The 17,956-nt window shown below is 40.7% G+C and overlaps 1 protein-coding gene across 1 annotated transcript in view; it reads right to left on the bottom strand.

Annotated features, from left to right (window-relative positions):
* Positions 1-1,488: 1,488 nt before the first annotated feature.
* LOC106000348 (tripartite motif-containing protein 5-like) overlaps positions 1,489-17,956 on the bottom strand; it is a 35,046-nt gene continuing 18,578 nt past the window's right edge. Inside the window, exons 2-8 of the mRNA XM_013035602.1 lie at positions 7,848-8,332; positions 6,743-6,838; positions 5,947-6,177; positions 5,151-5,173; positions 3,486-3,586; positions 3,326-3,352; positions 1,489-3,069 (exon numbers count right to left, since the gene is read on the bottom strand). Coding sequence (XP_012891056.1) covers positions 2,429-3,069; positions 3,326-3,352; positions 3,486-3,586; positions 5,151-5,173; positions 5,947-6,177; positions 6,743-6,838; positions 7,848-8,264 — 1,536 coding nt within the window. The 5' untranslated portion in view covers positions 8,265-8,332 and the 3' untranslated portion in view covers positions 1,489-2,428. The remainder of the gene's footprint in view (positions 3,070-3,325; positions 3,353-3,485; positions 3,587-5,150; positions 5,174-5,946; positions 6,178-6,742; positions 6,839-7,847; positions 8,333-17,956) is intronic.

A 17,956-nucleotide genomic window follows, 5' to 3' on the forward strand; every position in this document is an offset into this window, starting at 1 on the left:
AGAAAATAAGCAACTAGAGTCATTGAGGAATCAAAGAAGGGGCAGGGGAAATATCAACAATAGATATATTTAGTAAAGAACTACATCTACAATGAGTTCAAATCCTGTCTTTTTTAAATATGTGCTATATACTGATGAATTCTAAGGGTTATTTTTCCTCTCTGAAATACAAATTTGGACTTAAAAATTTCACCAAATTTAAATATCACTGTGTGGAACTCAACGTCATAAAAATAAAACGCCAACTTAAGTGAGCCAATGGGTCACGTGTGTAATCTTAGCTACTCAGGTGGCTGAGACCTGGTGGATTTTATTCAAAGACAGAAAAGTCCCCAAGACTTTATGTCCCATTTATCACCAAAAACGCTAGGTAGAGGTAAGGTCAATTAGTGAAGTTCCAGGTATAAGCAAGAAAGTTGAGTAAGAAAAACTCAGTGCACAGGGCTCTGAGTTCAAGCCCTAGTACTGGCACAACGTGGGCAGGGGCACAGGCCCACCATCTCCCCCCACACTCACTCACACTCACACTTACACACACACACACACACACAATGCAATGGTAAATCAAGGTCACAACTAGCTACATCTCATTTTCAATGTGATATCATGTCAATGGTGTGTACCATGCATAGTTAAGACTGAACAGTGGGCTGGGCAAGTGGCTCAGTGGTAGAGTGCTTGCCTTGCATGCATGAGGCCCTGGGTTCGATTCCTCAGCACCACATAAGTAGAAAAAGCCAGAAGTGGCGCTGTGGCTCAAGTGGTAGAGTGCTAGCCTTGAGCTGAAGAGCTGAGGGACGGTGCCCAGGCCCAGAGTTCAGGCCCTACAACCAGCCAAAAAAAAAAAAAAAAAGAAGACTACACACTGAAACCAGATAACATGTCATTATCATACTGATGTTCCTATAATTAGGTTAACAAAACTTAATTAAATTTAGTTTCCTAGAGCACATGGCAAGAAATGATGAATCACAGGATTAATTTTTATTTTTAATATAAAAGAACAATATTAATATTCTTTAAGAATCACTATCATTTATTGTTTAAAGAAACAAGGCTTGCTTAAAATATTACAAATAATCTTCAATCTATATTCTTCAATTCTATTCCATAAAGCAAATAGGGAAATGTTCTTGAAAGTGAACTGGTATATTTTCTTGACATTCACTTTAGTAGCAATGAGAATCCAAAAATTAAGACAAAGGATATTGAGTTATTGATTATAGAAGAGAAACAGTAAGTTATTAAAAATTTTCTGTCCATAACACTACATGTATTACATATCTCTTCATCATTAGTACTATTATTTTTAATTTTTTATTCAGTGGTTTTTTTTGTCAGTCTTGATGCTTGAACTCTGGGCCTAGGCGCTGTCCATACACTCTTCAGCTTAAGGCTAGCACTCTACTACTTGAGCCACAGCATCACTTCCAGTTTTCTGGTGGCTAATTGGAGATAAGAATCTCATGGACTTTCCTGCCTGGCTGGTTTTGAACTGTGATCCTCATCTCAGCCTCCTAAGTAGCTAGGATTGCAGGCGTGAGCCACCAGCTCCTGACATAAGTGGTAATTTGAATACAATAAATTTTAGTTTACATGATAGAGACTAATAAGTGGAAACACCAAGATTTTCACCAAAACAATTCTAATTATCAAGAGAAAAATAAATCACATGTTTCCAAAGTAGAACAGTCTGGTACTTGGAACCTAAATAGGATACTACTTGAGTGAAGTCATTTCCAGATTCTAATTTTGCACAACCAGTTTTCTGAACACTGATACAACCCCTGGTTTTCAGTAATGAATTGAGCAAATATTTATTTAGAGTTAAATAGATGCTTAATACAGAGCTTACTTTCTTATACAGTTCTAATGTGTAAGTTAAATTGTTTATATGAAACTTGCCAGAAAATACACACAACATTTCAATATTTTAATCCAGTTTACACTGCAAATACATGGGGAGTGGGGACATGAGTTAAACCACAATGTACACAGAATCTGCTTCTTGGTTTAGATCATTTGTGACACTTTTCTACTTGATGAATAAAGAGTCTGAGAGTAAAGCTAAGACACTGCTAAGGGCTCCTTCTTTAAGGGAGTGATTCCTATATATATAGTCTTTCAATGACACTAAAACCTTGTTGAAACAACTCTGCATTTTCTGTCAGTGGCAGAGAGAAAAGGGCTGTGATATTAGGAATGATGACATAAGATTATCTCCCAAACAAACACAGTATCAGGAAGAATCTGGCCCATAGAAAGGTGTACATCCTAGTTATAAGTGAAGGACATTGAATCAGAAAGACTCAAATAAGGAGGAAAAGATGTTTCAAGAGGCACAGAGGATCAGATGCATGAAACACACACCAGGACCAGGGACAGTGCACAGAAGTGTCAAAGGGGCTAAAAAGGCTTAAGAGCTGGATCAGCATAGAATCATGGGTTCTGGACATTGTAAAGGATTGAAATATGGATAGACTTCACAGGGAAAGGCACAGTTAGTGAACCTGTAGATGAGAAATGCATTGTATGTAGTGCTGTAAAATGAGACTGAGCCAGCCTGGTAGTCTACAAAAACCCCAACACGTTCAAGAGCGACAGGCAAAGACAGGGGCAAGGACAAAGGAGAATGGGTGGTAGGATCCTCCCCGAAAGCTTTACACCCAGATTTATCCTCCATCCCTATAATCCAGTAACCAGTTTTAGGCCGAGGAACTTCATAAACAGTATGATCATGACTTGGCCTGCATCTGAAGTGTCTTCCATCACTTAACCCCAGGAGCCAGGATGTTTTCTTAGACACATCTACCTCCCAGTAGTGCTTCCCTGATGTGATTACAAGGGCACCTAGGACTCCTAGGAGAGGTAAATTATTTCCTGGCAATTGAAATGCATTTTGTGAAAAACCTACAACTTTCTTATGAACTTTCTGAGCGGGGAAAAAATGATCTCTACAAATTGAAGAAGGTTTTGGGGAAAAGACAGGAGTATACTGGTATCTTATTTTTCTTTGATTCTTAGAAATGTCAATTCTCCAATCGTCATTTGTAGTCACTCTCACGTGCACTATAGGAAAAAACATCACATGTTTGGGTAAGGAATACAAGAGAACTCTTTTTGTGAGGTTATAAGCCAAATTACAACAAAAATAGGAGAGATAACTGGAAGGAACTTGAAATCATAAGGAAATAAGGCAAGGTAAGACACTGCAAAAGCATCATTTCTCTTTGTGTGTAGAAAAGAGAAACCTAAGTCTGAAAACATAAGACACAGTAACAAAACTAATTCTGAAAGATGGCAACAAACTTCGATTGCTTCTTACCCCAGTATTGGCGGGCATCAGTCAGCTCTGAAATGACAACAAGAGATCACATCACCACACAGTGTCCACACTTCACATCGAGAAGCCGCATCTAGAAATTACACCGGCCCCCACTTAGCCCTCACCACAGCTATACCCCCACAACCACGCCTAACCTCACCTTGAAATGCTCGTAGCACTCCTCTCAGACCAGTTATTGGGAACACTGTCTGTTCTTTCTTGGGGAAAGGTATTGGCTTCTTCATTGTCAAGAGTTCACATCTAGGGATGAGAAGAATGAACCTCTATACTGTTAGGTTTTTAAAAAGAGGTGGCCGAGTAAGAACTGCACCAAGCACGTGGTATTCAGGTAAGGGGTTTATTCAGTAGACCTGCTGGGACCAGGCAAGGTTGGCACTCCACGCGGCTGGCAAAGAAAAAAAGGGTGGTCTGGCCGCGGTTTAGGCCTTATATAGGGTAGGGGGTGCGGAAGGGTGTGTCCAGGTAAAGGGAAGTGGGGTCAGGTGGGAGAAAGGTGTGGCCACATCAGGTTAAGATGTGACCTCAGCGGATGCGGATGTGACCTCTTCCAGGTGTCCCAGTTGCCTAGGTAACGCAGGTACTGGGCGAGGTCTGTTCGCCGTCCAGGAATGGACCTTACATATACCTCAGACTTAATAACCTTCATCACCACTAAACTACCTATTGTTTCACCCTACTGACCATTATATGTACCTACAGTGGGGTCCTGAGAAAAGAAAGAATAACCTGTGGCTGAAATCATAATACATATATATCCACCTTCTCATTGACTCTCTGGGTGACTTAGAGAAGACTTTAAACTTTCTGAAGCAGTTTCCCCTGTCTAAAATGAAACAGTCAACTTTTCCATCTCAACCTCTCAAAATTCCCAAGAAATGATGAGCTCATGGGTTTTAAATCACAAGAAAATAAGTATATAGGAAAGACTGCCACTTATCTGGGTTCCTAGAAAAAAATGGTCACCAAAAAAGTTGGCAAAACATGGTTCCTCCTGGGTATTCAAGGCATAGAAAGTGTAAAAATCATATCTGGAGAAACCCAAGAATTTCATAGCCAGTTGACTATTACAGTGGCTCTCAGAGAACTGCTTAACCTTCAGATTCTCTAGAGGGAAATTACAAACATTGGTGAAAAGGAGGCTTTATGAACACCAAAGTAATGCTGCTCTGAAATCCATGAGTGAGGAGAGACGGTGATACTGACAGGTGAAGGGAGCTGCCAGGTGGTTGTGCATCCTTAGACACAAGGATGCCACTTCCTTCACTTTTGTAAAGTCTGTGAGCCACATGGACCATTTGCACCAAAGCCCAAACCCTGTTCTCACAGGTCAACATGACTATTTTCGAAAACATATATGCAACTGGTTACTTATTTTCAGGAGAAACATGGAAACACATAGGAAGTTTGTTAGTGGACAATTCTGGGTCTAAAGCAGATAAAGAAGATTTGTTCTATTTAAAATCAATCAAGGACCTATGAGATCCAGGACCAGAGCTGATATAGGCACATTGGGTGAATAAATGGTTATGGCACAAGGGGTCTGCTACTGTATCATCTCATCCCCAATATCACAATATCTCTCCTGATCCATATTGCAAGTTTTCATAGCCTTCACCCCTACCAGAAGATCTAATTTATTCCCAATAGTCTAATACATCCAAACTCTGATTTATGTCCGGAACTTGAGACAATACTACAGGCATATTTTCCTGATCTAGGAGATGTTATACTATAATTGTGCACTAGCTAGATCTCCAAATCTTGTCTTACCAAACAAAGGACCCTCCTAGTATCCCACACATACCTTCTCATGATGGTATTCACATCCTAGGGAGAAAGGAGACAACATAATTTAAGAATAGACTGTACTTTCTTTTAAAGTTTCATCAGGGCCTCACCAAACTCTGATGTGGTGAGGTTAGAAATGACCCAAGTATGAAAGACAAAAAATGGAAAGAGAAGACTAAATATAGTCATTCCATATCTCCGTGGGAGGTGATTTAAACAATACATGGTTCTTTCACTTTTTCTTTTTTGTTTTTGGGTCTGGTTGTGGGGCCTGAATTCTGAGTCTGGACGCTTCCCTCAGCTCTTCAGCTCAAGGCTAGCCCTCTACCACTTGAGCCACAGCGCCACTTCTGGCTTTTTTTTTTCTTTTTGCTTATGTGGTACTGAGGAATCAAACCCAGGGCCTCAGGCATGCAAGGCAAGCGCTCTACCACTGAGCCACCTTCCCAGCCCCATCCAGCTTTTTTCTTTTTGCTTATGTGGTGCTGAGGAATTGAACCCAGGGCCTCATGCAAGGCAAGCGCTCTACCACTGAGCCACCTTCCCAGCCCCTCACTTTTTTTTTAAACAGATAATATAAACTAACAGTATTTGCCAAGTATTAGGTGGCATGTGAAGTGACTCCAGAAAGAGGTACTACAAAGCCTGAAGGACTTCATAGCCCTTATACACTACATGTGTACATGCATGCGCATGTGCATGCATGCATGTGTGCACGCACACACACACACACACACACACACACAGGCCACTGCAAAAAGAAAAGAGAAGATTTTCTGAATCTAGATACAGGGAACTATTCAAAGACTTACCTGCAGCATCTCCATTGTGGACCCTTCTAACTGATGCTCCACATCTGAGATGAGCTCAGTCACAAGCTTACTCTGCTGGGTCAGCTCATTTTCTGACACTGCCAGGGCTTGTAAACCATCTTCCTCCTCCCTTTTCAGCTTTTGCAGTACTTTCTCCTCCTCAGAGTCCAGGATACCTTTCCATTGTGTAAAATCTGCCTGGACATTTTGTATCTTGCCCTGTATTTGAGTCTTCAAAATCGAAAGAGAGAGGGGGGCGGTGAGAGAGGGTGAGAGAGAGAGAGAGAGGCATTCAGGGTATCAGGTAGGGCTGGAGATTGCTTGGGGAGGTCTCATAGAGAAGGGAGGCTCAAGGAGAGGAGTAATTCTTAGGGAACCATGTTTTCCCTTCATGACATTTCAAACCAAGGACCTTAAGTCAGCATGATCAAAGTCTAGCCTGAGACAAAACTGGATGAATGCGTGTGACATAGCTTTAACACAAGATTCACGATTATCTCTGTCACTCCTCAACCCATTCCTGAACTCTCCTTCAGAATTCAAACACTGAGGACAGAAGTATAATCCATTACCTAATAACTTTCCTCACCAGCATCACAGCAATGGCTCCCCCTGAAAGTTGGGCTCCTCTGTGATCTCCTCACTCTGCAGCCCCCACCCCACATGGGAAAAGGAGAAGATAATCAAATGACTTTGGGCCTTATCAACTCTCAGGAAATAGAGAAGCCGGGAGGGAGCTCCTCCCCATTGTTCTGCTCAGTTTGGGCTAACTCCTTCAGGAAGTGTCTTTCCTTGCCTGCCAAGAAGTTTTGTCTTGTTGGAGTTCAGCTTTCCACTTCTCAGATTCTTCCTTGTTCTTCCTCAGCTTGTCCAGAGCTGCCTGGAGCTTGTTCTGTGAGTAAGGAAGGAATCACAGCAGAGTCACTGTCTGAACTTTTCTCAGCCTCTCCACAAGAGATAGCATGGAAGAAATCAGGAAGAGAGTCAAGTTTACAGAAAGGATGAGAACTGTAATTAACTTCTAGCAGTTGGAAGAAAAACTGAGGTGGCAAAAGTCTTCTCGAAGTCTGTCTCAGGTAATAACATAACAGTCCTCTTATTAACAACAGAATGGTTTTTTCTGATGGCTTGTTTTAAGCCAGCCCCAAGTTGGCCTCAAACTCTCTTTGTAGCCCAGGCTGACCTAAAACTCTGAATTTTCCTGCTTCAGTCTTCCTATGGTGGTAATTCCTACATTAGAGGCATGTACTACCATACACACTTACACTGATTCTTCATTGTTGTTTTGTTTTGTGCCAGTATAGGAACTCAAACTCAGTACCTTTTGCTCTAGCTTAGCTTTCTCCCTGGCCTCCCTGCTCAAAGCTGGTTCTCTAACCACATAAACCACATTTTCACTTCCAGTTACTTGCTGATTCAATGGAACTAAGAGTATTGTGGACATTTTTGCTTAGGCTGACTTGGAATGGTGATTCTCACATTTCAGTCTCCTGAGCAGCTACTATTGTAGGCATGAGCTACCAACACCAGGATAAATGGATACTTTTTATAACAGAAGAGAATTCTGGTCCTCAACCAGTGAAAATAGTCTACATCTGAATTCATTTCAATTACTGCTCCATTAAAAGGAACATTCTTGGTCAACAAGTTTCAACCCATGGAAGATACAGTAGAGCAATATTTTCTGCTGCTAAGAGTTCATATTTAGGCTCCTTCTCTTGTAAGACAGCAGATTGCACAGACATGTTCTTTAGGCCTGAGAAAGTCCACACGGAGTGGAAAAGAGTCACACATCTCAGTTCTAGGATGGTGATGTATTTAAACTACAATGAATGCTACCCAGTAGAGATTTCCCTTAGGGACTAGTCTGTGCTCCATCCTCCCTCATCCCTGATTCTTACCTGGTACTCCTGGGCAACCTCCTCCAAGAGGCATGTGTTGTGACCACAGTGCTGCTGAGATCGCTCACAAAGCCAGCAAATCACCTCCTCATCATCCTTACAGAAGAGCTGGAGTTTCTCACCATGCCGTGCACAATGATGCACATTCTGCTCCTTTGAGCTCAACGTGGCTTTCTTGAGACTCTGCACTATGTTGACCATGTGTCGATGAAGTCGTAAGTTCTCAAATTTGTAAGGGCTTTGACACACAGGACAATTGCTCTCCGATCCTGTGCCCATGTTGAATTTATAGCTTGAGGTGATACAGGCTTGACAGAAGATATGTCCACAGTCTATGCTCATAGGTTCTATCATGAACTCCAGGCAGATGGGGCAGGTCACCTCTTCCTTTATGTTGGCCAAGATTGCTGAAGCCATTGATGGCTGTTTCCCTGTTCCTGCAGGTCCTGACTTTTGAGGCTTCTGATGTTCAGATTCCTGAATGACTGGAAAGATAAAATGGGGGCAAATTAGAGAGACATGCACTCAAGGAGGCACCTGGGAAAACAACTCCAGAACCTGTTCTTGTGCCAGTGAACAACAACTCCCAACTGCCCCTCAAACTCACACTGGCAGAGAGCCACACCCCTAGGAGAGGCATGCAGCTAGAAAGAACCTTGGGAAAACGACATCAGGACCCACCCCTACACAGGAAAGAAGGCTGAAAACCATTACATTCTCCATTCCAGTATCTGTGATGGGAAAGATGCATCTAGCTCCATTAACAACTCTAATCAAATTACAACTCAGAACTGAGGATCTTTCTCTAAAACAGTCCTAACTCAGGCTATTGCCATAGAAACTGAGGTATGGAACAGCCCTGATCTCTGACAACACAGCAGAGAGGCACTCTTCCTTCTATTTTTTTTACGTAGTTTATTTTTTCTCTCTCTTTTTCTTCTTTCTCTTCATTCATTTTTAGAGAACATAAATCTCCAAGTTGAAAGTTCTGGGTCTACTGATAGGATGATTTGAAATATGTAATTATGCAATTTATAATGTGTTGTTTGCAATATACACATGTAATAGCCTACTTTTCCTTATGTCACCTCTCTCTTTTCAAAAGTAGAGCTTACATTTGACAGGGGGTAGCAATTACCTTAGGCCTTTTACAGAAGACAGCATCAGGGTGCCTGCTCTTTACTTGACTCCTTTCTTCTACAACATAGACTACAAGGGGTATTTTGTTTCTTCTTTTCTCCTTCCTTTCCCTTTGTTTTATTTTTTCTTCTTCTCCTCCTTCCTCTCCCTCATTTATACCCTCCACCACATTCATTCTCTCTCTTGCTCTTGTCTTTTCTCCTCTCACTCCCCTAAAACTAGTACCCCTCTCATTCAAATACACCCTGGAAAACTAGCCCTCCTCATCCTAACCTTACCTCACAATCTCAATGCATTCATCTGAGAGTCAAACATAACAGTACAATTCCACAACACAACTGAGTCCTACATCTCCACTGAATGATCCCTATAAGCCCTGAACCCAGATAAGTAAATCTCAATAACGGGACAGAACACCAGCTGCCTAGTAATCCGAGAACACAAGGAAGAGCTTATTTAGAAGATCATAGATTCCCAAAAGATAACACCAAAAGGTTCTTCAAATGGACAGAAGACACCACAGAAATACTAGAAATATGCAAATCCAAGGAAATACAATAATCACTCAAAACAGAGCAGGGAAATAGGGCCCTAGAAGACATTTCACAAAATGCACTAAAAGCATTGCTGATAAATTTAATTGATGAATTTTTTTTCTTTTTTGTTGGTTGTGGAGCTTGAACTCTGTGCTTGGGCGCTGTCTTTGAGTTCTTCAGCTCAAGGCAAGCGCTCTATTGCTTGAGCCACAGAGCCACTTCCGGTTTTCTAGTGGTTTATTGGAGATAACAGTCTCACGGACTTTCCTGCCCAGGCTGGCTTTGAACCACAATCCTCAGCTCTCAGCCTCCTGAGTAGCTAGGATTACAGGCGTGAGCCACCAGTACCTGGCAATGAATAATTTGAAATTATACATAAGACAATTCATGAGCATTATGAGGGTAAAAGAATAATGGAAGAATTCATAGAGACCACAAACAAAAAGCGAAATCAAGTTCAAGAAATGTCAAAGGAGTTCAGTGAGAAAGTAGCCACCCAGTTAAAGGAGATTAAGAAAAATACAAACAAATTAGTGATGTAAAGAGGTCCTTAAAAATCCTAAAACAAGACTTCAATAAAGAGATAGAAACCCTCAGAAAAGACCAAACAGAAATCAGAGAATTAAACAATGAAGTAAAAAGCTTCTGTGGCCGAATAGATAAAATAGAAGGCAAAATCTTAGATCCAGAAGACAGAACAGATCAAATTGAATGACAGGCAGTTATTATATAATACAAATCCAAGAAACAAGAAAGAAGCCTTCACAAATTATGAGACTCAATCAAAGATCCAACTTAAGCCTAATAGGGATCCAGGAATGGAAAGAGGAGATAGTCAAGAGGATGGGAAACATATTTCACAGAATCCTAGCAGAGAACTTCTTAAATGTCCAAAAAGAAAGGCCTGTTCAGATACAAGTAGCATTTAAGACACCTAACATCACGGATCAGAGCAGAACATCCTACTGCCACATTATAATTCACACGGGATCAATAGAGAGACCAAGCAAAGGATGCTAAAAGCTGTCAGAGAGCTTGATTACCAAGGAACAACAGTCCAAATAAACACAGACATCTCGGAAGAGCCTGGTATGATGTATTCCAAACCCTAAAATCAAACAATGATTAACCCAGAATACTGCACCAGTGAAGTGCTCCTTCATAACTGAAGGACAAATGAAAACATGCTATAACAAAGATTAAGACAATTTATATCCACCAAGCCAGCATGCCAAAAAATATTTAAAGATATCCTTCATATAATAAATCAACAAGGATGCAATGTTGGCAGAGAAAATGTCCCTTACCAGAGAGCCAGATAAATATAGTAAGAAGAGAAGAGTCACAGCCCCTACAGAAGGAGATCACTGGCAGGCATTATCAGACACCTCTCAATCCTAACCCTCAATATCCATGAACTTAACTTTCCTATTAAAAGACATAGACTGATACTTGGATCCAAGAAAGACCAGACCATCTGTTGTCTATAAGAGACACATCTTGCCGACAAAAGCAGACACAGTCTCAAAGTGAAAGGTTGTAATAAAATCTTTCAAGCAAATGGGCCCAAGGATGCCCACTCTCTCCACTCTTATTCAATATAGTACTGCAATTCCTACCAAGAGCAAGAAGGCAAGAGAATCTCACCTAAGATATTCTCTCTCTCTCCCTCTCTTCCTGGTCCCAGGGCTTGAACTCAGGGCCTGGATACTATCCCTGAACTTCTTTTGCTCAAGGCTAGCACTCTACCACTGGAGCCACAACACCACTTCCGGCTTTTTCTGTGTATGTGGTACTGAGGAATCGAATCCAGGGGCTTCATGCATGTTAGGCAAGCACTCTACCACTGAGCCACCTTCCCAGCCCCTTCCTCGCCTGCTCTCCCCCATCCCCTGCCTCACAAGATTCTTAGGTAATCAAACATCTATTCTTGTCTTTTCTTTCCAAGACCTAAAGCACCAAATAATTTCTTCATGAAGATTTTTACATTTGCATTGCTCTCAGCATGGATTGCTTCCTTTGAATTAGTAAGATTCATTCTGGTATTTTCTCTATAGGTTGTCCTTATGAGAAAGAGCTGTTCTGACTACTTCATCTGGTTTTTGAACAATATCACCAAAGGCCAGATGCTTGGGAGGATTTCTTTTCTTACCACTCCATAAACAACAAATATTTCCCTGTCTGCATGCACACAGTATGTTAATTCTTTCTTTAGTTATGCAAATAGTGATCATATTTGTTTTAAAAGGTTATCTTCAATATATTGAGCTAGCATGAATTTAATCTGTTCAGGTTTCTCTTTCAGAGATCTATCCTGTACCTGTACAGAGTTAATCAAGACAAAAAGATTCAATTACAAAGACAAAATGAATACCAGAACAACAAAAGTGTGGAAATAGATTCTAAACAGTGGCAGGTACAAGGAATCTGATTTTGTAAATGTTGGTATTTAAGTTGGCCTAGAAACTCAAAAACCTTGATAGGTTTCAAAAATCATGAATGCATGTGTTTGCTGGGAAGAGATAACACAGATGCATGCATGGAAGCACACAAATCTTGAGTGTGTGTGTGTGTGTGTTGTGTGTGTGTGTGTGTGTGTGTGCTTGTGTTGGTCTTGGTATTTGAACTCATGGCCAGGGTGTTGACTTTGAAGATGCATGCATGGAATCACATATATACTCATTGTGTGTGTGTGTGTGTATGTGTGTGTGTGTGTGTGTGTGTGTGCGCGCGCACGCGTGCGCGTGCACATGCTTGTGCTGATCTTGGTGTTTGAACTCAGGGCCTGGGTGTTGTCTTTGAACATTTTGCTCAAAGCTAGTGCTATACCGCTTGAGCCACAGCTCTACTTTCTTAGGGGTAGGGGGTAAGGAGGGATGGAGGTAAGTTTAATGGAAACCAGGAGTCTCATGGACTTTCCTTCCTGGGCTAGCTTTGAACCATGATTCTCAGATCTCAGGCTTCTAACTATTTGAGCCATCTGTGCTTAGAAACATAAGTTTATCTTTTAAAACACACCTTGAACATTTTTCTAGACAGATTATCCACTAGGACACAAATCAAGTCCCACTAAGATCAGTAAGACCAAAATGATTTAAAGCATGTTTGCTAATCACACAGTGTGAAACTAGAATTGGACAGTAAGGAAGACTTAGGGGAAACCTCGCAAATATTTGGAAGTTATACAACATTCTCTTGAACCATCAGTGACTCAAAACAGAAATAAAAAGGAAATCAGAGCTGACAGCACAAAGCAAAAGCATTAATAAGAGCATTTTGTTGTTGGTCATGGGGTTTGAACTCTGGGCCTGGGTACTGTCCCTCAGCTCTTCAGCTCAAGGCAAACACTCTACTACTTGAGTCACAGTGCCACTTGTTTTGTTTTGTTTTCTGGTGATTTATTGGAGATAAGAGTCTCACAGACTTTCCTGCCCATTGGCTCTGAATTGTGATCCTCAAATCTCAGCCTCCTAAGTAGCTATGATTACAAGTGTGAGCCACCAGTACTGGACTAATGAGAGCATTTCATAGCAGTAAAGTATTAGACTAAGAAAAGAAGCAGGATATCAGATAAATATCCTAGTTCTAATCCTCTAGAATTAAGAAAAGAAAAAGCTAAATGGAAAGTTAGCAGAAGGAAAAAAATGAACAAATATATATCAAAAGACCACAAAAGAAATTAACCAAAATGTTTATTTTCAAACTAAACAAAATTTTCAATTTTTTAACTAAAACCAAATACTAACAAAAAATACAATAAATTCTAATCAAATAAATACAACAAATTCCAACTAAAATACAAATTAAAAATACTGACATGACGAATAAAATCTGAAGCAGAAGTGGACACTTTATAATGAATGCTTCAAGAATTAAAATGGGGGGTCGGGAAGGTGGCTCAGTGGTAGAGTGCTTGCCTTGCATGCATGAGGCCCTGTGTTCGATTCCTCAGCACCGCATAAGCAGAAAAAGTAGGAAGTGGCGCTGTGGCTCAAGTAGTAGAGCGCTAGCCTTGAGCTGAAGAGCTGAGGGACAGTGCCCAGGCCCAGAGTTCAGGCCCCACAACCAACAACAAAAAAAAAAGAATTAGGGCTGGGAAGGTAGCTCAGTAGTAGAGCACTTACCTTGCATGCCTGAGGCCCTGGGTTCTATTCCTCAGCACCATATGAGCAAAAAGAAAAAAAGCTGGAAGTGGTGCTGTGGCTCAAGTGGTAGCGTGCTAGCCTTGAGCTGAAGAGCTGAGGGACAGCGTGCAGGCCCAGAGTTCAGGCCCCATGACCGGACCAAAAAAAAAAAATTAAAATGAATCATAAAGGACTAATAGGAACAACTAAATGGATAACACAAAGGAAATGGATTATTTCTGAAAATACAACTTGCAAAGATTGAATTAAGAAGAAGTAAAAATCAAATAGATCAATAAAATAAGGAGACAAAAAGAATAATTAAAACCTCTTAATGTAGGAAAGCTTAGAATCAGATAGCTTCAAAAGCCAAACAGGCCACTGTAATGAAAAAATAGAGTTAACATCTCTGTTGAACTCAAAAAGTAACAGGTATAAACAAAACACCAGGAAACTGAATTCAATAACTTACCAGAAAGATTATAATTAAGATGGGTGCTGGGTGCCTATAATCCTAGCTACTCAGAAGGCTGAAATCTGCAAATTGCAGTTTGTAGCCAACCTGGGCAGGAAAATCCGTGAGACTGTTATCTCCAATAAAACTATTCAGAAAAGGGCTGGGAAGGTGGCTCAGTGGTAGAGCGCTTGCCTTGCATGCATGAGGCCCTGGGTTTGATTCCTCAGCACCACATAAGCAAAAAGAAAAAAGCTGGAAGTGGCACTGTGGCTCAAGTGGTAGAGTGCTAGCCTTGAGCTGAAGAGCTGGGGACAGCGCCCAGGTCCACAGTTCAGGCCCCACGACCAGACCACTCCCCCCCCCCAAAAAAAACTACTCAGAAAAGCCCAAAAAGCTCAAGTAGTAGAGTGCTAGCCTTGAGCTCAAAGAAGCTCAGGGAAGGTACCCAGGCCCTGAGTTCAAGCTCGAGGATAGACAAAGAAAAAAAAAAGATTATAAATAAAAAGCAATTGGGATTAATATGTGGCATTCAAGATTAATATATAACATACCACATCAATAGAGTTATGAAAGATATAAAACTATTATTAGGAGGGTTGAGAATGTGGCTTAGTGATAGAGTGCTTGCCTAGCATGCATGAAGCCCTGGGTTTGATTCCTCAGTACTACATAAACAGAAAAAGTCGGAAGTGGCACTGTGACTCAACTGGTAGAGTGCTAGCCTGGAGCAGAAGGAGCTCAGGGACAGTACCCATGAGTTCCAGCTCCAGGACTGGCAAAATAAAAAATAAAAAAGATAAAAAACAAACACATTTAATAAAGTTTAATTTCCTTTCATAATTGCAACTCTAAAATAATGTAAGTTTAGAAAGAATTTCCCTCAGCATAATTAAGCCCACATCTGAAAATTCCATAGCTAACATTATAAGTAGGGGAAAATATCTAGCAGAAGACAAGAATACCCACTTCACTTTCTGTCCCTTGAAGTGCCAACAAGTACAAGCAATGAGGAGAAAAAGACTTGAAAATAGTAAAAGAAAAACTGCACTTGTATAAATGAAATTACTAAAGAAAATACCAAACATTGTAAAACATTGTGAGAACCAATAAATTCAGTAAGTTGTAAAATAGAAAATAAAAATAGAGGTTGGAAATGTGGGTTCAATTCTTCAGTATCGCATAAACAGGAAAAGCCAGAAGTAGCCCTTTGGCTCAGGTGGTAGTGCTAGCCTTGAGCACTGGGACAGTGCTCAGGCCCTGAGTTCAAGCCCCAGGACTAGAGAAATAAATAAATTCATAAATAAATAGAAAAATTAGGTACCTTTTTCTTTGTTTGTTTTTCAGAGCTGAGGATCGAACTCAGAGCCTTGCCCTTGCAGCAAGGCAAGTACTCTTCCACTGAGCTAAATCCCCAACCCCCTACATATATTTTTGTACACAAATAATGAACAACTTGAGAAAGAAAGAAAACTATTCCAGAGATGGGCATGGTAGGGCTCAGCACTGGGGAGGTAGAGGCAGGAGAATTTTGAGTTAAAAGCCAGCCTGGAATATACAGTATGTTGCTGTGAAATAATAGAGGGAAGAAGGGAGGGAGAGAAAGAGATCCAAAATAAAGATAGTTGAGAATAAGTTCAACAAAATAGATAAATAATATGCACACTGAAATTATAACTAATGAAAAGAAAGAAATTAAAGAGATCATAAATATATGTAAAGATAGCATACGCCCCATGTTCATGGATTGAAAGAATTACCATTGTTAAAATACCCTTATGTGTCCAAAGCCATTTACAGATTCAGTGTAATTCTTGTCAATTCCAGTGATACTCTTCACAGAATAAGAAAAGCGTTGTTAAAAATGACAAAACCTAGCCAGGTGCCGGTGGCTCATGCCTGTAACCTAGCTACTCAGGAGGCTGAGATCTGAGGATCGCAGTTCAAAGCCAGCCCAGGCAGGAAAGTCTGTGAAATCTTATCTCCAATAAACCACCAGAAAACCGGAAGTGGCGCTGTAGCTGAAGTGGTAGAGGGCTAGCCTTGAGCTGAAGAGCTGAGGGACAGTGCTCAGGCCCAGAGTTCAAGCCCCACAACCGACAAATAAAATAAAATAAAATGACAAAACCTTGCAAGTGGCCAAAGTAATTCTAAAAAAGCAAGCCTAGAAGTATCACACTGGCTAAGTTGAAAAGCACTGTTAAAGAAAACAATACTGACATGAAAACAGACACAGAGTAGAAATAAACCTAAAACATATACTGGAGTAATTTTTGGCTAAGACACTACAAAGACACTAGGACAATCTCTTCAGTAAATGGTGCTAAGAAAACAGAACTTCTAAATGATAAGGAAAATTGCTAGGATGGAGTATCATGTCTAAAGAAATAAGGCACACTGAAAATACAAATCTAAACCTAAAAAATAATGCCAACATTATGAAATGGGAGAGGAAGGACTATTTGGAGATAGGAACTAATGCTATGGGGAGGGGGAGGGTGGAAGGAAGGAGGAAAATACGATCTAGTACTTCATATGTATATGTGAAAAGAGATGAATACAAACCCACTAGTATTTGTTCAAAAGGAGGGATGCAAGGAAACAGAATGAACAACAATGAAGTAATTTATTATTATTATTATTTGCTTATAGGCCTTTTAGAAATCTTAAAATGACACTCATTTATACAACTAATATGTCGTGAAAAAAGTGAGGGAAAGAAAAGAGATTTGGTCTAAGCTCATCTTTCTTGTAACAGATAGCATTGTTTTACTTTACTCCTGGTGAGTGTGTGCAGGACTCTGTGTTTGTGTGCATGTGTGTGTGTGTGTGTGTGTGTGTGTGTGTGTGTGTGTGTGTGCTGGTCCTGGGGCTTGAACTCAGGGCTTTGGCACTGACTTTGACTTTTTCACTGAAGGCTAGAGCTCTACCTCTTGAACCACAGCTTCTCTTTCAGCTTTTTGGTGAATAACTGCAGGGAAGAGTCTCACAGACTTTCCTGCCCAGCATGGTTCCTGGGTCCTCAGATTTCAGCTTTCTGAGCAGTTAGGATTACAAGTATGACCTATCAGTGCCCCTAGGCCCGAGTAATTTTTTTAAATAAAATTTAATAAAGTGGGACATTAGCTGTTCTCTTCTATCGGTGGGGCAGGAGGCACAGAGCAGACTCCAATATCCATGGAGAATGTCTTTGAGGAAAAACTAGGAATGCTCAGGTTCGAGTGCAGCACTGGAGTTACTCCAATTTACCTATTCCCTGTGTAGGAATATCCAGAAATTAAAACTGAATGGATTGGTCATATAGTTGTCAGGAAATTGCTGCTGTACACATTAATATTGCTCACCCAAAACAAAATCTTTCTCCTGCTCTTTATCTGGAGAATCACGGGTGCTTTCCAGAAAGGTTGCTCAATTTCCTGTAAAGACAAATCTAAGTTTCACTTTCCACTTCCCTTAAAGACTTTTAAACTTTCGGTTCATGGGGAATGGGAGGTGGGGGAAGGCACACTTGCTCTTTGAAAGGCATATTGTCACAAAATTAAGAGCAGGAAAACATTTGGCAAGTTTGATAACGTTTTAAACACAAGTGACTACAAAGCCACACAGACTGGGAGCTTCTCTGCAAGTACTGAGCTGTGCAAAGGGTACACTTCTGAGTTTGATCCTTCTTAACTTTCATTTGTTTATTTGAATGGGGGGGTTGGTCAAAATCCACCTGTAATAAATCCTTCAACAGGTAAGTTTTCTTTCTTTCTTTTTTTTTTTTTTTTTGGGTCCGGTCGTGGGGCCTGAACTCTGGGCCTGGGCGCTGTCCCTCAGCTCTTCAGCTCAAGGCTAGCGCTCTACCACTTGAGC

Source organism: Dipodomys ordii, unplaced genomic scaffold (genome assembly GCF_000151885.1).
Source record: "Dipodomys ordii isolate 6190 unplaced genomic scaffold, Dord_2.0 Scaffold216, whole genome shotgun sequence".
In the NCBI taxonomy this organism is placed as follows: Eukaryota; Metazoa; Chordata; class Mammalia; order Rodentia; family Heteromyidae; genus Dipodomys; species Dipodomys ordii.